Below are 18,153 nucleotides of genomic sequence, written 5' to 3'. Positions count from 1 at the left end.
CACCAAGGAGATCAATTCTGTAGGGAAGTGCAGCCCGTGGCTCCTCCTCCATCATTCTTCTCCCTGTCCTCAATGACCAGTTTTTTTTGAGGTATCAAGATGCCTTTTCAAGGAGGGGGCTGTTTCTGCCCCTAGATTTTTTTTCTTCTATTTTTAACTTCTGTGCTGTCAGCCCTGCTGACAGCACCTTCACTCTCACCCGGTGGATGGTGAACGGACCTGTTGGCCGCAATCACTGACCACCTCCCGGCACTTGGAGGGAGCCGCGGCCAGGTGCAGGAGCAGGTAAGCCGGTCTCCGCTTGCAGGGACCCATTGTTAGTGGCTGAAACCGCTGGGGTCTGAAAGCATCCCCCTGGCCTGGCAGCGTGGCCCAGTTGTTTCTGTGGTCCCCGCTATATAACCAGGGCTTTTCTCCGCTTAACAGGGCTTAATGGCGGCAGCCTTGGAGATCCCAGGGGAGTGTGGCGCACCCAGACACTAAGTCTGGCTGAGACACTTCGGGGTCAGCCAGTCAAGATACAGACAGACAATGCGACCGCTGTTGCATATGTAAACCAGGAAGGCGGCAGAAAAAGTCGTCCATCCTCTCTTGGGCAAAGCTCCATTTGATGGGGTGGCTGTTGAAAGGTCGGTCATGAGGTCTCAAGGCTTCTCCTCTACAATGGTTACCACACTGCTGGCAGCTTGTAAGCCTTCCTCTACCAAAAGCATTTTCAGTGGTGTTAGCGCATTGCTACATCCCTCGAATTTACCGACTTTCTAGAATATTGGCTTTTTTCCAAGGTTTAGACTTTGGTTTGAGTTGTGATTCTCTGAAGGTTCAGGTATCAGCACTCTCAGTCCTCTTCTGGAGATGTATAGCAGCGTTGTCTACTGTCCGTACCTTTTTACTAGGTGTTTTGCATATTCAGCCTCCGGTTCTTTCCCCGGTTCAGCCTCTAGGATTTACCTAACGTGTGCTAGTGACAGCCCTCTGTTACGCTCGGCGGGGCTGTCCCCTGTGATCCCCCCAGTGATTAGTGGCCAGGGCGATGTATTAACTGTGCGTGATATCTCACGGTAATAACGAGATCTTGCGCATGCCCATTAGAGTTGGCCGGGGGATAGATGAAGAGTGCGCATACGCTGGACGCCGGGGGAGCCGATAAGGAGGGCCGTTTACGCTGGGTATAACGGCTCTCCTTATCGGCTTGGAGGGGGTGATACATCTGCCCATAACGGGTGCCCGCTTCACCATGTTATGCTGGAGAAGCGGGCACCCGTTATTTAAAAAACATTAGGGGCAGATTGATACATCTGCCCCAAACAAGGCCGGCAACAGAAACCTTGGGGCCCTTTACACTGATATCTCTGGGGCCCTCGCCCCCACTCCCAGTAATGCTGTGTGGGCGCCGTGTGGGGCATCGTGGTGGCAGAGGCGGCACCTGAGTCATTGGTGTGCCATGCCACTGGGACCTGACATGTGGAGGTGTCGGCAGTACAGTAGTGGGGGGGTCTATAATTACTGCAATCATTGGGCCAACGGGGGTGGCAGGCTTTTGGGACCTTAACATTTTGGGGCCCTAGGGCAACTGCCCTTCAAGCTCATGTGTGGACGGCCCTGCGGCCATGCCTGGCTTTCTCTGAAATGAGCTCCAGGCAGCTCCCAGTCCTTCCCTCCTTAGTCCTTACCTATACCATTGAGGATCGGGTGGGGGGGGGGGGGGGGCTTTCACACTTCAGTCTACTCCAACTGTGTAGTTGAGTCAGTGGAATCTCTGCAGGACCACAGGCACAGCAGTCAGCAGCAGACTCCAAAAGCAGCCACAATATGCGGAACACAGATTGCACATGCGCAGTAAGATCCTTACTGTGCGCAGTGCAGCCAGGAGACAGCCGACTCAGGCTCAGCCTCCGAGTGCTGAGCGGCTGTCTGTGACCTGGACGGCGGACCTCACCTGTCAATCACTGGCATGCTGCGGCACCTTGCAGCCTACAGCCGGTGACAGGAGACTGAGACTTGGGGACGGAGGGCACTGAGCAGCTGCGATCTGGACGCAGACACGGCGGACACTGTAAGTGTCAAATACCGTTGCGCAGGCAGCCGACGACAGGGAGAGGCCCAGCGCAGCGGCACACAGAGGAAAAAAGCAGTGAGCTCAGCCAGCATACACCAACGGGGTAACACACAGACGGGCCCCAGCCGGGCTCTGGGGCCCTCAGATCGCCGGGGCCCATCCCTCTTGACCCCCCCTGTCGCCGGCCCTGGCCCCAAAGAGAGATAAATGTCCAGCCAATCAGCTCCTTACTGACTTTTTCCAAACACAGCCTGTAACATGGCAGTTAGCAGGTGATTGGCTGGATGTTTATCTCTCCTTATCACCCTTGCATTTATCTCTTGTTAAGGCTTATTACATCTGCCCCAATTGTGTACGTATATGCCTGTGATGTTACAATGTATGTGTATTATGTGTTTTGTTATTCAGATTCTAATTCATTATTTTATCTTAGGAAATATTCTTCTCAACATTAGATGCCACAGACGGACTTTTTACTGGAACCAGTGAATTGCTGTCTAGAATCTTTCTGCCAGCTATTAATGCTACAAACAACTGGGGACTTATAAACCAGAGCAGACATGGAGAGAGCGAGAAGCAAAGATTCAAACAGTCAATTGTTCATTTCTTGTCTTTTCTAGCTGGTAAGTGTACTGTACTGTCATGTATTTGATTAGCAAATGTTTACCTGTCTTTTGTTGTACATGTATAGTGAAAGAAATGGATATAACTGGTCTGACACATATCTGATAGATGAGAGTACTAAGGGCCCCATTCAGACCTGATCACACAGCGGCTGATTATAAATTCACTACGCATGTAAACTGTACGGCCCATAGCGAGCACATTAAATAACAAGGCAGGATTTCACTGGAGCAGGGCGGCAGCCTGAATTGGGCCCTAGGTCTCTGGGAAAAGGATACTTTCTGTACATAGGGAATTGCTTGTAGTCTAGCAGATAATTGTTATGTATAAATGGCACATATTTAGAACTGGTAAGCCCACTCAAAGCAAATGCTTCGAAAGCTAGTCTGTTACCTTGTGATTGCCTCTGTGTTTGTGCATGTGTGAGAGCAAAAGACATCTAGTTGTACTCGGTGCCAACAGATGGCAGTGTTTCGGAGACACAAATGGACACTAGACATATATATATATATATAGATTATGAGCTAAATGATAGACCAGGAATCAATACTGGGCCTTTCCCTATTCAAACACATTATTATGGACCTTGTATTTGGTTCTGAAAGGAAGGTACATACATAGAGTTACAAGCACATATTAGGATAACAGCTTGAAACAGATATAGACATAGTTAGGCTAGAGCCGTTACAATACAATGCCCAGTACAGTATAGGGCCACAGAATTCATACATGGAGAACCTGAAAGTATCGGTGCCTGGCTGCAGTCGGCCGATAATAAGGATGGATGATGTCTTATGCAGGTTAAGCACAGTTGCAGCATGGTATACTAGTCCGGACTGTGCAGGCTCATATTGGCAGCTGAGTGTGGAAATGGTATTTGGAATTTTAAAGGAAACAATTTCACATAAGTCTCTCTGAATGATATATTCCCAAAATGTTTTCTCAACAGATAAAATAACTTCTTAGTAAGCGCTAGTGATATTAATGTTTCTCCTTTGGGAGACATCAGGGGCCACAGCTTTACAGTGGGTAGTAGGAGTGGGAGAGCTCCAGCACCCTAGAGGATTAACTTTAACTGCCTCCCAGGCAGCCAGGCTCCTCCCCTCCTATACCCCGCCTCCAGGCCAAGGACCTCATTTTTTCTAGGGTGCTGGCAGGAGCCAGATGCACCCAAAAGAGGGGCTGTTATATTAGCAGCCATAACTTTATTTATTTATTTTTCACTTTCAGTAAGTGTCAGAGCAGCAGCGCTGGGGGTCTGAGCAGACCCCTGCACTGCTGACTCCATCACCCGGGTCCGGCGCTGCATCGCCATCCACGGGTGGGGACCTGCAGCGGCCCCCGGGCACTGGGGAGCCTTCAGCCACAGCCGGACACCGGGAACCACAGGCGACCCCTTCAGAAGACAACGGGACGCACTGTGAGTAAAACACTCGCCCCGCCGGGAGCGTGTGCGAAGATAGCTCAGCGAGGCGCACAGATGTGGCTGTCACAGCCGGCAAGGGTGACCGCCGGCTGTGCTAGCAAGTGGTCGGCCGGCTCGCCGCCCGTCCCGCTGGACCACCAGGGATATTAGTTTGTGGGCAGCAGCGCTGGTATGCGGGGCCGCCCGGTGCGCGCCGGATCCCCGCCATTTTACCGGCGCTGCAGGAGGACATCTTCCCTGGGGGGTCATTTGCTAGCAGGGGGAGGTGGCTCCCCCCACATCAGCCCCTCCCCCGGGGACAGTAGGCAGGGAACTGTGCTTGGCGCACAGAGAGTTCCCGCCACTGACATCCCTTTCCTGTCTGCCTGGCTGCACGTGAGGAGGGACACGGAGAAGCTCCATTGCCACCCGGGGTTCCACTCTTTCACTGCCAGGAGGCTTGGGCAAGTCCCCCCTGTACCTCTCCTGCAGGACACAGGTCACAGTTACTGAGTGCTCCAGTCAGCCATAGCTGCTGCAAGAGCCTAGTGCCATTTGCCTTGTAATTGCATTGTATGCCTATGTATGCTTGCTGTATATGTGTACTTATTAACCCAATAGCTGCTGCAGTATATTTGGTGTCACTTTGTAACTAGCCCTCCTGTACTTACAGTAATTATGCCCAACAAGGGAAAGTCCAAGAAGAGGGAGGCCCCAGCATTGCTGTCATGCACAGCCTGTAATGCGGGCCTATCTCCCCTGGACTATGTACAGGACGGCCTATGCGCAAGCTGCTACAATGCGCAGGCGCTGCCCACGCCTACGGCCTCCTCTCAGGAGCCTGCTTGGGCCTCATCCCTTGTGCAGATGATGGTGCAGCTAGTGGATAAAGTCTCAGCTGCACTGCCCCGGCAGCCCGTGCCGTCCTCATCGGCGGCGGGTGCAGCCCCCCCAGCATTGGATGCCCAGGGGGAGGGTTCATTGCCCGCAGATAGACGCAGGTCTTTAGTTAAAAGACCGGCGGCACTCCGGCCCCTCCTCATGCATGATTCAGATGATGCTGAGGAGGAGGAGGAGCAAGACGATCAGGATGATGATGATGACTATGTGGAGGAGGCCGTCGATGACGCCATTGACGTCGCTGTTGACGTAGGAAACGCCTGTGTTAGAGAGGACCCCCCGTCTCATAGAGAGGATCCCCGTCTCGCCTTGATGTGCCAGGCCTTCTTACAGCGGTTAAGAAGGTCCTTCTAATAGACGACCACGCTGATCCGCCTGCGGAGTCGGGCCCTATATTTAAGCGCCCTAAACGCTCCTTAAGTCTATTTCCCAAGTCGGATAATCTAGACATGGTCATTAGGGAGGCTTGGGAGGTCCCTGATAGGAGGTTTGTCATTCACAAACGTTTCTCCTCCCTCTATCCTCTCCCCCAGGAGGACAGGACCCCCTGGGAGACAGCCCCCAGGGTAGACGCTCATGTGGCAAAACTGGTAAAAGCCTCTCTGTTGCCAATCCCTACAGCGTCTCTTAAGGACCAGGCGGATAGGAAGTTAGAAAACTTCCTGAAGCTTATTTACACCACAGCAGGGGCAGTGGGCAGGCCTGCCCTGGCGTCAGCCTAGGTGGCTATGGCCCTAACTAAATGGACTGCTGTCCTCACAGCAGGGGTGTCTTAGGGGGCCTCAGCAGAAACTCTACTGCCGACTTTAGAGTTGATACATCAGGCTTCCCTCTACTTAGGCGAGGCAGCTCTTGATTCCGCTACTCTCTCCTCCAGGGTGTCAGCTTCAGAAGTGGCTGCCCGCAGATCACTTTGGCTGCGTTCCTGGAAGGCTGATACTGACTCTAAGAAGGCCTTGGAAGCTCTTCCGTTCGACGGTTCCCTCTTATTCGGTCCCGAGCTGGATAAGATGGTCGCTACGGTGGCAGCTTCAAAAACTGCCTTTCTACCATCCACCCCGACTACACGGCCCCGGCCGGCTTTTCAGTCCTTTCGGTTCCAGGGTCGTGGTAGGGGACAGGCCTTCTCCTCCAGATCTTCCCAGGGGGGCAGATCCTCCCATCCTAGAGGCAAGCGTCCCTGGGCCACCAGACGCCCTGACCCCAAGCCTGCGGACAAGCCCGCCGCATGACGGGGTGGGCCCCCACCTGGGGGATCCCAGGTGGGCGGTCGTCTGTTGGGGTTTTCTCCCATCTGGCTGGAATCCACCACAGACGCTTGGGTTCAGGAGGTGGTCTCTCAGGGCTACTCCTTAACTTTTTGGCATCGCCCACCGACATCGTTCTTTTCCATGAGTCTACCATCAGACCTGGAAAAGCGCAAAGTGTTAGAACAAGCAGTTCATCGTTTGCTTCAAACAGGAGTCATCATACCCGTTCCCTTGGCCCAAAGGGGTTCGGGTTTTACGCCAACCTCTTCCTGGTCAGGAAACCAAACGGTTCCTACAGGCCCATACTCAACTTAAAGAAGCTAAACAAGTTTGTACGTGTCCCAAAGTTCAGGATGGAGACCCTACGCTCCATTGTCCTGGCCCTCCAGCCAGGGGACTTCATGGCATCCTTGGACATACAGAATGCATACTTACACATCCCCATCCGTCCGGAACATCAGCGGTTCCTGCGCTTTGCCATCCTGGACCAGCATTTCCAGTTCAGGGCCCTACCATTTGGTCTATCCACTGCCCCCCGTGTGTTCACAAAGGTGATGGCAGTAATGGGCAGCAGTCTGCACAGCCAGGGTATCCAGATACTCCCATATCTGGACGACCTGTTGATTCTCGCGCATTCTGCAGACCTTCTCCGGGACCACCTGACTGTGGTGATACAGCTCCTGGAACGACACGGCTGGATCATCAATTTGGACAAGTCCTCACTGATTTCAGGCCCAGTCGATGGTTCACCTGGGGGCCAGGTTGGACACCATCCATCAGAGGATCTACCTGCCGGAGGACCGTCGTCGGACTCTGCAGTCCCAAATTCGTCGGCTCCTCTATCCCCGACGGGTGTCCATGCATGCTTGCATGAAGGTACTGGGTTCCATGGTGTCGGCCTTCGACATGGCGGAATATGCCCAGTTCCATTCCCGCCCCTTTCAGAAGGAGATCCTCTCCAAGTGGTAAGGTCCTATCTTTCTCTCCGATCTCAGGTGATAACCTTATCGCCGACAGTCCGTCTCTCTCTCTCTCCTGGTGGCTCCTAGACCAGAACCTCACGATGGGACGGCCATTCTGGATCCACCAATGGACCCTCCTCACCACGGATGCCAGTCTCCGCAGTTGGGGAGCGGTCACTTGCCAGAGATCATTCCAAGGCCTTTGGTCTACATCGGAGGCCAAGCTTCAAATCAACGTCCTCGAACTGAGGGCGGTCTTCCGAGCTCTTTGCCTGGCGGAACCCTGGCTGAGGGTTGTCTGGTGCAGGTCCAGTCGGACAATGCGACCACGGTGGCTTATATCAACCACCAGGGTGGCACCCGCAGCCGGGCAGCAATGGTGGAAGCATCCCGCATCTTTCAGTGGGCGGAGAAAAAGATTCCGGCTCTATCAGCGGTCTTTATCCCAGGAGTCCAGAATTGGGAAGCGGACTTCCTAAGCCGTCAAACAATGAATGCCGGCGAATGGTCCCTCCATCAGGAGGTGTTCCAGATGCTGGTACTTCGGTGGGGTTTACCCGAAGTGGACTTGATGGCCTCTCAACACAACATCAAGGTCCCCCTTTACGGATCCAGGGCTCGCGACCCGGCCGCCATCTTGGTGGACGCCCTGTTCGCTCCATGGCCGTTCAGGCCGATGTATGCCTTCCCACCATTCTCACTCCTCTTGCGACTGATTCGCAAGCTGAAGGCGGAGGGGTGCACATTGAACCTGGTGGCCCCGCATTGGCCCAGACGAGTCTGGTTCTCAGATCTTCAGGCTCTGTCAGTGGCCCCCCGATTCGTCTTCCACTGCGCCCGGACCTTCTCTCTCAGGGTCCGTGTCTGCATCCAGATCTGAGGCGCCTGGCTTTGACGGGGTGGCTATTGAGACCTCCCTTTTGAGGGCCAGGGGTTTTAATGCGTGAGTAATCTCCACCATGCTTAGAGCGAGGAAGGCTTCCTCGGCGAGGGCTTATCATCGTGTTTGGAGGGCCTACTTTATTTGGTGTAGAACTCGCCATTTCAATCCTAAAACTTACCTCCTGACTCCGATTCTATCTTTCTTACAGAAGGGCCTGGAGGCTGGATTGAGCTTATCTACCTTGAAGGTTCAAGTCTCGGCTTTGTCCATCTTGTTTCGCCGAAGATTAGCACTTTTGCGGGATGTCCGCACATTCCTGCAGGGTGTTTTGCACATCCAGCCTCCCTTTGTTCCCCCGGTTGCTCCTTGGGACCTTTCACTTGTGCTATCTGCGCTTCAGAAACCACAATTTGAGCCTTTGCGGTCAGTGGACCTGTGTTGGCTCACCTGGAAAACGGTTTTCTTATTGGCAATAGCATCAGCTCGGAGGGTGTCCGATCTGCCTGCCCTGTCTTGTAAGTCCCCTTTACTGGTCTTACATGATGACCGGGCGGTTCTTCGTACCGTCCCTTCTCACTTACCAAAGGTGGTGTCCAGTTTCCACGTTAACCAGGAAATCGTGGTTCCGGCCTTTCAGGGGTCAGATGCGTCTCTGGATCAGTCCTCCTTGGATGTTGTCCAGGCGTTGCGTATGTATGTGCGCCGCTCTCAGTCTTTTCGCAAGTCGGATTCTCTCTTTGTGCTGCATGGCTTTCAAAAGAGGGGATGGCCGGCCACTAAACAGACTATTGCCCGCTGGCTTCGTTCTGTCATCAGGCAGGCATACCTGGGTGCCTCCCTTCCGGTTCCGGCTGGTATCCGGGCACATTCCACTAGGTCTGTGGGGGCGTCTTGGGCTGTTAGGGGCGGTGCAACAGCTGAGCAAATTTGCAGAGCTGCGACATGGTCGTCAGCTGCTACTTTCTTGCATTTTTACGCTTTTGATACGTTTGCCTCCCAGGACTCGGCCTTCGGCCAGAGTGTGTTGGCTGCGGCACAGGCGCGTCCCCACCCATAGGTTGCTGCTTTAGGACGTCCCACTATAAAGCTGTGGCCCCTGATGTCTCCCGAAGGAGAAAATGAGATTTATGTCTTACCTGTTAAATCTCTTTCTTCAAGGACATCAGGGGCCACAGGGATCCCTCCCTGCCGCACCTGCTTCCGTTACGTTAAAGTTACGTTTCACTGGTTATATTATTCCTCTGTTGAGGGTACTAACATGTTTCAGAATGTGTCTCTGTGCGGTGCTTCTCTTCCTACTCTCTTGTCTCCTGCCATGGCTTGTTAAAATAACTGAGGTCCTTGGCCTGGAGGCGGGGTATAGGAGGGGAGGAGCCTGGCTGCCTGGGAGGCAGTTAAAGTTAATCCTCTAGGGTGCTGGAGCTCTCTCCCACTCCTATTACCCACTGTAAAGCTGTGGCCCCTGATGTCCTTGAAGAAAGAGATTTACCAGGTAAGACATAAATCTCATTATCGTGTATGAGGTCACATACTGTAGTGTTAGTGTATTAATCTGATAGCGGCATATTCAAGATGCAGCAACCATGGGGTAAATTTACTAAGATGGGAGTTCTATTGCAGATAGAATGTTTCCCATAGCAACCAATCAGATTATAGATATAATCTGATTGGTTGCTATGGGCAACATCTCATCTTCAGTAGAACTCCCATCTTAGTAAATTTACCCCCATATGTCAGCAGTGTGTTCTCAGCATCCAGTTGCCACAGTTTGTGGAAGCTGTTACATGAGCGACTGTGCCACTTACTTGTGAGTGCCCATTTATACCCATTTTGTACATCTCAGAATTACCTGCAGATGCGCTCACTCAGATACAAGGCATTCAGTGCTAGTAGATGCATCCACTACTAGATGAGCTCGAGTGCCACTGAATCTGCACCAATGTGGCTTATTTTAATGTAGTCTATAATAATGGTTGCAAACGTTGCCCAAAAATCTGTAGCACTTTCTCCTTACTTTTATCAGATGCAAAAGTGAACATTGATGAAGCTGTCCAGCTGAGAGCAGTGGAGTTTATTAACTTCTCCGCACTGCAGTCTTTCCAAGGTATGATGGCTGCAGCTGCAGATGCAGAAATGGTGGCTAAGTGTGAGGCGGCACTAATGGTGTGGTACAAGCAGATAGAACAGGTGAGATAACACCAACAATATGTGTGTCTTGCCTAGCAGAATGTGAACACTTATTACAATCATTTATACATTACATTTCTAATCTTGTTGACACATAAGTTTTCCAATTTAGAATAAGAATAAGCAATATCACATAAGATATATCGTGTCGCATACCGTCCACATCAGTCCACCATCATATTATTAATGTAAAAAAGGATTTTCTCTCACCTTGTGTCTGTGGAAAGTTGCGTAGAATGCAGTCGGCATCTGATGTGAGAGGTAGGAACGTCGGGTCACCACTGATGAAACGGGAAATATTATAGACTCCATTTTCCTTAATTATGGGATTCGTTTATACAAATACAGACAGATAAGATTATATTAGTAAATATTATATTAGACATGCCACATGGGGGGCTGAGCTGATGTGAGCGAGCCTCATGGATTACACTGGGAAGTGTGCTTGTCCCATCTCAGCTAGCAACTGACAGCCCTCTGTCAGCCCAGCCCCCTTCCCATCAGCTCAGCTTCCAGTCCAATTTATACATTTCTTTCTAAGCTATGGGCACAAATAGCATGGGGTGGTTTCATATAAGGAAACATTCTAACTATCCTAGGGGACCCTTTTACCCTGAGCGGCGACTTGAGTTATCACAGCAATAAACCTTGTGATAAAAGCATTTGTAAAGTGATAAATTGGAAAATGTTTGTCCCAGTTCTGGACTACATATGTATTTTAATCCACAGGAAAATGCTTGTGGTTGCTTTGCTGAGACCTTTTGGGCTTTTCAGAAAAGCTGGATAAGGGTTCCTGGCAGAGGCGTAACTAGATCTCGGTGGGCCCCATAGCAAAATTATGAAAGGGCCCCCTCCCACCATTATCAATACAATGCCTCTTATGGTCAGGGGAAAGAGAGAGGAGAGCGAGGGCTCCATGGAAAAGGAGGGAATGCTGACAGAGAGATGGTGTCAGAGAGAAAGGGGGAGGCACAAGAGAGGAGGGGAAAAGGGAGGAAAGAGAGAAGGGGGAAGCATGGTGAAAGTGTTAGTGTTAAGAAATAGACACTAGCGGCAGAGAAACGATGGAGGAGAGAGATGAGTGAGAGAAGGGGAAAGAGATCAGGGAAGAGATTGAAAGAGGAGAGATAGTGGGGAAGGAGGAGAGAGAAGGGGAGGGGGAGTGTTAGAAAATTATAAGGGGTCCTGTGGGAGAAAGATGGGGGAGTCAGTGAGGTGGAGGGGGAAGTGATAGAGAGGTGTGTGGAGAGCGAGAGAGAAAAAGCGGTGTCATCTAGAGAGGGAGAATGAGGGAGAGAGAGAGGCGGAGGAGAGGGAGAAAGGTGCTATACAGTGGAAAGGGTGGAGAGAAGGGCAGGGGGATAGGCACAGAGGGGAACAGGTGGAGATAAGTAAAATAAGAAGGGAGATGGGGTGGAGTAGAGAAAAAAGAGAAGAGATGTGATCAGGAGAGAGGTGGAGGGGGAAGAGAAGTGGATGGTAACATAATAGGGGATGCAAAGGGTTGAGACATACTCCTACTAATCCAGCCGCCATCAGCATAGCTAGCACTGTGTGTCCCCTCCCTTCTATCAGGACAGGTAGCACTTTCCCCCACCCACCCTCCCCCCATCAGGACAGGTAGCACTGTCCCCCACCCACCCTCCCCCCATCAGGACAGAAAGCACTGTCCCCCACCCACCCTCCCCCCATCAGGACAGGTAGCACTGTCCCTCACCCACCCTCCCCCCATCAGGACAGATAGCACTGTCCCTCCCCCACCCTCCCCCATCAGGACAGGTAGCACTGTCCCTCACCCACCCTCCCCCCATCAGGACAGGTATCACTGTCCCTCACCCAACCTCCCCCATCAGGACAGGTAGCACTGTCCCTCACCCACCCTCCCCCCATCAGGACAGGTAGCACTGTCCCCCACCCACCCTCCTTACATCAGGACAGGTAGCACTGTCCCCCACCCACCCTCCCCCCATCAGGGCAGGTAGCACTGTCCCCCACCCACCTTCCCCCCCTCAGGACAGATAGCCCTGTGTTTCTCACTCCCCCCTTTAGTTGAAATTGCTGGGTACCTCCAGCAATGGCAGTGGGTCTCTTCTTCTGCGCCGGGTATTCCGCTCACTCGTGCGCAGGCAGCTGAGCTCTGGGTCTGTGTCACTGCAGCGTCTCTAGGTTTCTGTGTCTCCAGAAACGGAGCACAACAGCAGCAGGGCAGCACTTCCGGTTTTCACGCTGGGGCTAGTCCCAGCAGCGTCGGAGAGCCCCTTAATTGTGTGCGCCAACAGTGCACACACTGTTGCTGCTGGCGACAGCGGGACCTGGGGCGGGTGACGGGTGACGGGTGACTGCCCGTGCGCGCTACTTTAAGAGAGCCAAAGGTAAAAAAACAAAAGGGTGCAGGGGATTGACTGCTGGGGCCCCGGGCCCCCCAAGCTCCCGGGCCCCATAGCAGCTGCACCCCCTGCACCCTCCATAGTTACGCCACTGGTTCCTGGGGTGTGGATGTGATAGGGAAGGTAGGGCTCCACCCACAAGGACCATTTTGGGTCTTTAGACCTTCAGTCAGAGAGCAGACTAATTAGTGTCAGCACCTGTAAGAAGCTGATATAAGCTACGTCAGGGCTTGGCTCGGGTCTCACTACAGAGGGAACAGGCAGGATTTAATTTTATGTTTTGTTTTCTGTAATGCACAATAAAATTAGCCAGGGCTAGAGTGCAAGAAAACCCTGGACTGGTGTGCCATTTTCCTGACTGCTGTGTGTTTGGAGGGGCTCATCTACCACAGGAGAGGGCATCCCTACACTGATCTTCTCACATCTGAGCTTTTCCAACAGTGGAAAAGGGGAATTACAGGCACTGGTTTGTTTGATTTGTTTATTAACAACACCACAATATGGTCGATTCAATGAAATAACGCAGCCATACCTATTGAATTCAACGCACTGCTATGTCTAACAAAAAAAAATCTCTGCTCGCAGCCCCCACGGGGTGCATCAGAAATTAGACAACACTGGGTCCGCGATACTGTTTTGTGCTTTAGCGTGGCAGAAACAGCATCGCAGTGGGGCGCTTAGGTTGGAGAATGCATTATCATAGCTGAATTGAAATATTCCAGGAGCTTCTCTCTAGCGTTGTTCGAATTGAATCAACATCGATGTAACACTTTTGTTAGAAAATAACATGGAGCAGCGATGAAGAAATGTGACGGTGTAAATTGCTAAATAATCATCAGAAATAAGTTGTGTAAAATGAATGCAGGTAAATCATTTTGAAAACTCACTACACACTACACCCTATTACATTTACACATGTAATAGGGTGCACATTTTTAGTAACGGGAATGTGCGATTTTGTTTTTAGTAAGGGGAGTGTGCATTATTTTTTACATTTTTTTATTAAAATGGCGTGGCATCGTCCCCAACCCCCGGAGCATAACCAGCCCTGAGTTTGTTAAACCGGCCCTGGTTTCCCAAATACAGGGTGTGTGTGTGTGAGGAATTGTGGGGTCCCCCATATTTAAGAAACCAGCATCGGGCTTTTGGAATGGTCCTGGTGGTCCCCCATATTTTGGAACCAGCAGTGTCATGCCACAGTCGGGGCACACTTTTTAAGCAAGGTCTCTAGCCCATCACATGAACACCCTGGCTGGTCAGCCCTGGACGGGGTACCTGGGGCATGCAGGCTGAAGCCCGGGGCTCAGGGCTGATCATTTTGTGGTAAAAAAATAGCATTTAAATTTAACATTGGGTTGTGCTGTGGAACCACAAGTCCCACCTTGCGGGGCATTAAAGTTGGTCACAGCATGACCATCTTTACCATAATTATTTAGTTACTAGGTGATTCATCGCGCCCTACGGGCGCTCTTCACACCGGCGTAAGGGGCTACGCCCCTTAATTTGTGAACATTTTTATTGTGAGAAATATGGTTAGAATTGTATGAAAGATGCCCTGTATTGCAGCTTCTGGCAGTGGGTGAGGGTCCAGCGTGGCAGCACAGGAGTACCGGACGGTGGCCCTGAGTCAGTGTCTCCTCCTACTGGGTGGGAGTTAGGGTGCATGAGAGCAGGAGGCTGGGATATGAGGCATGATAGGGGTATGTGGGCAACACAGCGTCAGCGATTACCCAGTGGTGGAAGTTACGGTTCAGGAGAGCAGGAAGCTGGGTAGTGATAGGGGTGTGTGGGCATATGGGGGACTAAAGAGGGTGGTGGACACTGTGCAGCTTCTGCCAGTGGGTGAGGGTCCAGCGTGGCAGCACAGAAATACAGGAGTCAGTGTCTCCTCCGACTGGGTGGGAGTTAGGGTGCATGAGAGCAGGAGGCTGGGCGGTAAAGCATGATAGGGGAATGTGGGCAACACAGGGTGAGCGGGTCTCCACTGGCGGAAGTTACGGGGCAGGAGAACAGGAGGCAGGGCAGTGTCCTCCCACATTGATGGCAAAAGTATTCAACATCGGCCATAAACCATCAATTATTTGAAAATCATTGATGGTCGATGGGCATCCCTAGAACTGGAGGAGGGTGGGGGACAGTATGCAGCTCCCGGCAGTGGGTGAGCGTCTCCTCCCACTGGGAGGGAGTGAGCGTGCATGAGAGCAGGAGGCTGTATAATAGTGGTATGTGGGCAAGACATTGATAAAAGTTGTGGCGCTGGTGCAGAGGGCAGTGGGGAAACCTGAAGTGCGGCAGCCAGGGCCGGATTTCCCACCTAGGGGCGGTACCTGCTTGTGGTGGTACAGGATCCCCCATTGTCACGGGGGTACGTGAAATGCGGGAGCGGGGGCCGCGGTGGTCCGCTGGGGGGTGGAATTGCCGGAAGGGGGTCTGGGGGGTCTGCAAATTGCGGGAGGCGGGGTGGTGTGTGGGGATCCGCGGTTAGCGGGAGGGGGCGGGGGTCCGCAAATCGTGGGCGGGGGCGCGGGGGGGCTTGAATCGTGGGAAGGGGGGTCCGCAAATTGCGGGAGGGGGGTTGTCGGGGTTAGTGAATTGCGGGAGGGGGGGTTGCGGAGGTCCGTGAATTGCGGGAGGGGCGCGTGGGGTGCCGTGAGTCAAGGGGGGGTGGTGCGGGGGTCCGTGAATCACGGGAGGGGTCATGAATCGCAGGAGGCGGGGGTAGTGGGGGGGCTGCGAATCGCAGGAGGGGGGCGTGAATCAAGGGAGGGTGGGCGCAGGGGGTGGTGCGGGGGTCCGTTAATCGCGGGAGGGGGCATGAATCGCAGGAGGGGGGGTCGCAAATCGCGAGAGGTGCCGAGGGGGCCCGCAAATCGCGGGAGGGGGGCGCTACGGGGGGTTTCGTGAATCGCGGGAGGGGGGGTCGTGAGGGGTTGCGAATCGCAGGAAGGGGGGTGTGGGGGGTGCCGTGAATTGCGTGAGGGGGGCATGAATCGCGGGAGGTGGGGTCCCCGAATGTGTGAATTAGGGGGCGGTCGCAAATCGCGAGAAGTGCCGAGGGGGCCCGCAAATCGCGGGAGGGGGGGCGCTACGGGGGGTTCCGTGAATCGCGGGAGGGGGCGGCGCGAATTGCGGGAGGGGGGTTGCAAATCACAGTAGGGGGGTGCCGTGAATCGCGGGAGGGGGGGTCGCGGGGGGCCCTTTTAATGCCGGTAGGGGGGTCGCAGGGGTCCCGCGAATGGCGGGAGGGGAGGATGCAGGGGTCCTGCGAATCGCGGGAGGGGGCTCGCGGGAGGGAGGGGTCGCTGGGGTCCCGCGATATGCGGGAGGGTCGCGGGGGTCCCGCGTTTCGCGGGAGGGGGTGGTCGCGGAGGTCCAGCGAATTGCTGGAGGGGGTGGTCGGGTCTGGGACGGATATTAGACAGCACTTACATCGACAGCCATTACATCGACACCATTAGTTCGACAGCTCAATAGGTCGACATGGTTTTAGGTCGACATACCATTAGGTCGACATGTCATTATGTCGACAGCTCATTAGGTCGACAGCTCATTAGGTCGACATGTTTTTAGGTCGACACTGCCATTAGGTCGACAGAGTCTATGTCGACAGTCAAAAGGTCGACATGGGTTTTTCACTGTTTTTTGGCCGAAATGTCGACACAGGGGTCCTGGCTAGGGTTACCACCTAGTCCCTTTAATTCCGGACACATGTTAATTACACAGGTTCTGTGGCAGTTTAAAATCAGGTGAAGTGGAGTCTTGAAGTCAGCCAGCCACAGAACCTGTGTAATTAATATGTGTCCGGAATTAAAGGGACTAGGTGGTAACCCTAGTCCTGGCAGAGGGTAGGGATGTGCAGGAGTAATGGTGGATGGTGGCTGTGGAGTAATGGTGGATGGTGGGCGTGTACTGTAGCCCTGGCTGGGCGGGGGGAGGGGATGTCAAGGGGGTGGAACGTTAGACACATGAAAGTGAAACTGTTCTACACAGGAACGTTCTCCACAGGGGTTGAGTGACAGATCTGGCTAAATATATAAGAGATTTACCATAATTATACACTGACACCCAGACCAGTACAACTTTATTACATACAACTTTATTACCTACATGCATACACCCATTCACACACGCAAACATACATTTACTCACCTTGCCACGCTTACCCTCATTAACCCGTTAAGGGCCAACGCTGCTGTGAGAGATCCTCAAAATATCTGCTAAAAATGCCAGCGCCGCTCACAGCGACTATTCTTTTTTTAGGTTTTATATTTAACTGAACTTGGCTGTATTTGTATTTATTTATACTAAAAGAACAGTCACAGTGAGCGACGCCGGCATTTTTAGCAGATATTTTGAGGCTCTCTTAAAAAACCATTTGAGTTGGCACTCAAAGGGTTAAGCGTTTTTCCAACTATTTCTCTCAAATAGGGTGTAAATTGCAGAAGAGTGTCTGGGTGGCGTCTCAATCCTGTGAGGTCACACTGACATGTAGATCCAAGAACTGGACAGCATGCCGATATATATAAAGGAGCGGCATGGAAAGTTTAGATACTGTATGTAAATGCTGATTAAGTATAAAGTATGTACATTTAGTTATATTTCTTCCCTAAATGCAGGTTCTGATTGAAAGTCAACAGATACAAAAGGAAGCTGACTATTCTGGTCCTTTAATTGAACTGGAACATTGGAAACGAATGTCGGTGAAATTCAACAATATCATTGGCCAGATTAAGGGACAGAACTGCAAAGCAGTTATTACAGTTTTAAACCTGGCAAGATCCAGAGTGCTCAAGGCAAGAATAGGATTAGGCTCAAGTTACAGTAGGCCTACAAAATTGGGCTCATTAAGAATTGTCTGCAATTTTACAACAGATTCTTATGGTCAATGACTTGTTGATTTAACATTTGACCAGATTTCTCTACCATGCTTGTTTTTTTTTCCAGAAAGGAAAAAGCAAAAATATGGGCAAATAGCATTTTAATACATAATCTAGTTGACACATTTATTTGTAAAAAAAACCTTCAAAATAGTTTTATGCATATTTTCTCTTCCTCACTGCCTTTTCCTTTCCCCTCAGCTCCCTTTGGTACATTTTCTCTTGTAGATAGCTTGCGGCTCTTTGTGCAGGTTCCCACAGTTGTCCGCAATCATGTTGACATTCCACCTACCCTGGTATCAGCACTCCATCTTCTTGATATTTTGATCTAGATCTTTTCCCCTGCACTTCACTTACAAGATTTTCTAAATGAGAATTCAGAAATGCACCTTTCCACTCATCGAGATTCCACTCATCGAGATTCCACTCAGCGAGATTTCTTCCATGATAGTCTTTCTGTTCCCTAGACATTTTTTTTTTCTAACTATCCATCACAAGTTTCTCAATATCTGGACCGATCAAAACACCTTCTTTCCCTTTCACTTTTTTCCTCCTCCTCTGGGTCTAGCTTTGCTACTCTTATCTTGGTTACTTCTTCAGCAATATCTGGTCGAGCTAC

At 51.9% G+C, this 18,153-nt stretch overlaps 1 protein-coding gene across 9 annotated transcripts in view; it reads left to right on the top strand.

Moving 5' to 3' along the window:
* DNAH8 (dynein axonemal heavy chain 8) overlaps positions 1 to 18,153 on the top strand; it is a 358,983-nt gene that overhangs the window by 54,431 nt on the left and 286,399 nt on the right. For 7 of the 9 annotated variants that reach the window (XR_014471558.1, XR_014471559.1, XM_083175417.1 and 4 more), the window contains 3 exons: positions 2,493 to 2,682; positions 10,107 to 10,270; positions 17,274 to 17,450. Coding sequence is in view for 7 of the 9 variants with exons in the window: in XM_083175417.1 (XP_083031543.1) it covers positions 2,493 to 2,682; positions 10,107 to 10,270; positions 17,274 to 17,450 (531 nt within the window). In the remaining 2 variants the exon portion in view is untranslated. The remainder of the gene's footprint in view (positions 1 to 2,492; positions 2,683 to 10,106; positions 10,271 to 17,273; positions 17,451 to 18,153) is intronic. The other 2 variants (XM_083175420.1, XM_083175419.1) reach the window with 1 other exon arrangement.

Source organism: Crinia signifera, chromosome 3, assembly GCF_055691185.1.
Source record: "Crinia signifera chromosome 3, ASM5569118v1, whole genome shotgun sequence".
NCBI classification, from domain to species: Eukaryota; Metazoa; Chordata; class Amphibia; order Anura; family Myobatrachidae; genus Crinia; species Crinia signifera.
The sequence above is the reverse complement of the archived record's forward strand: the minus strand, read 5'-3'. Positions and strand labels throughout refer to the sequence as shown.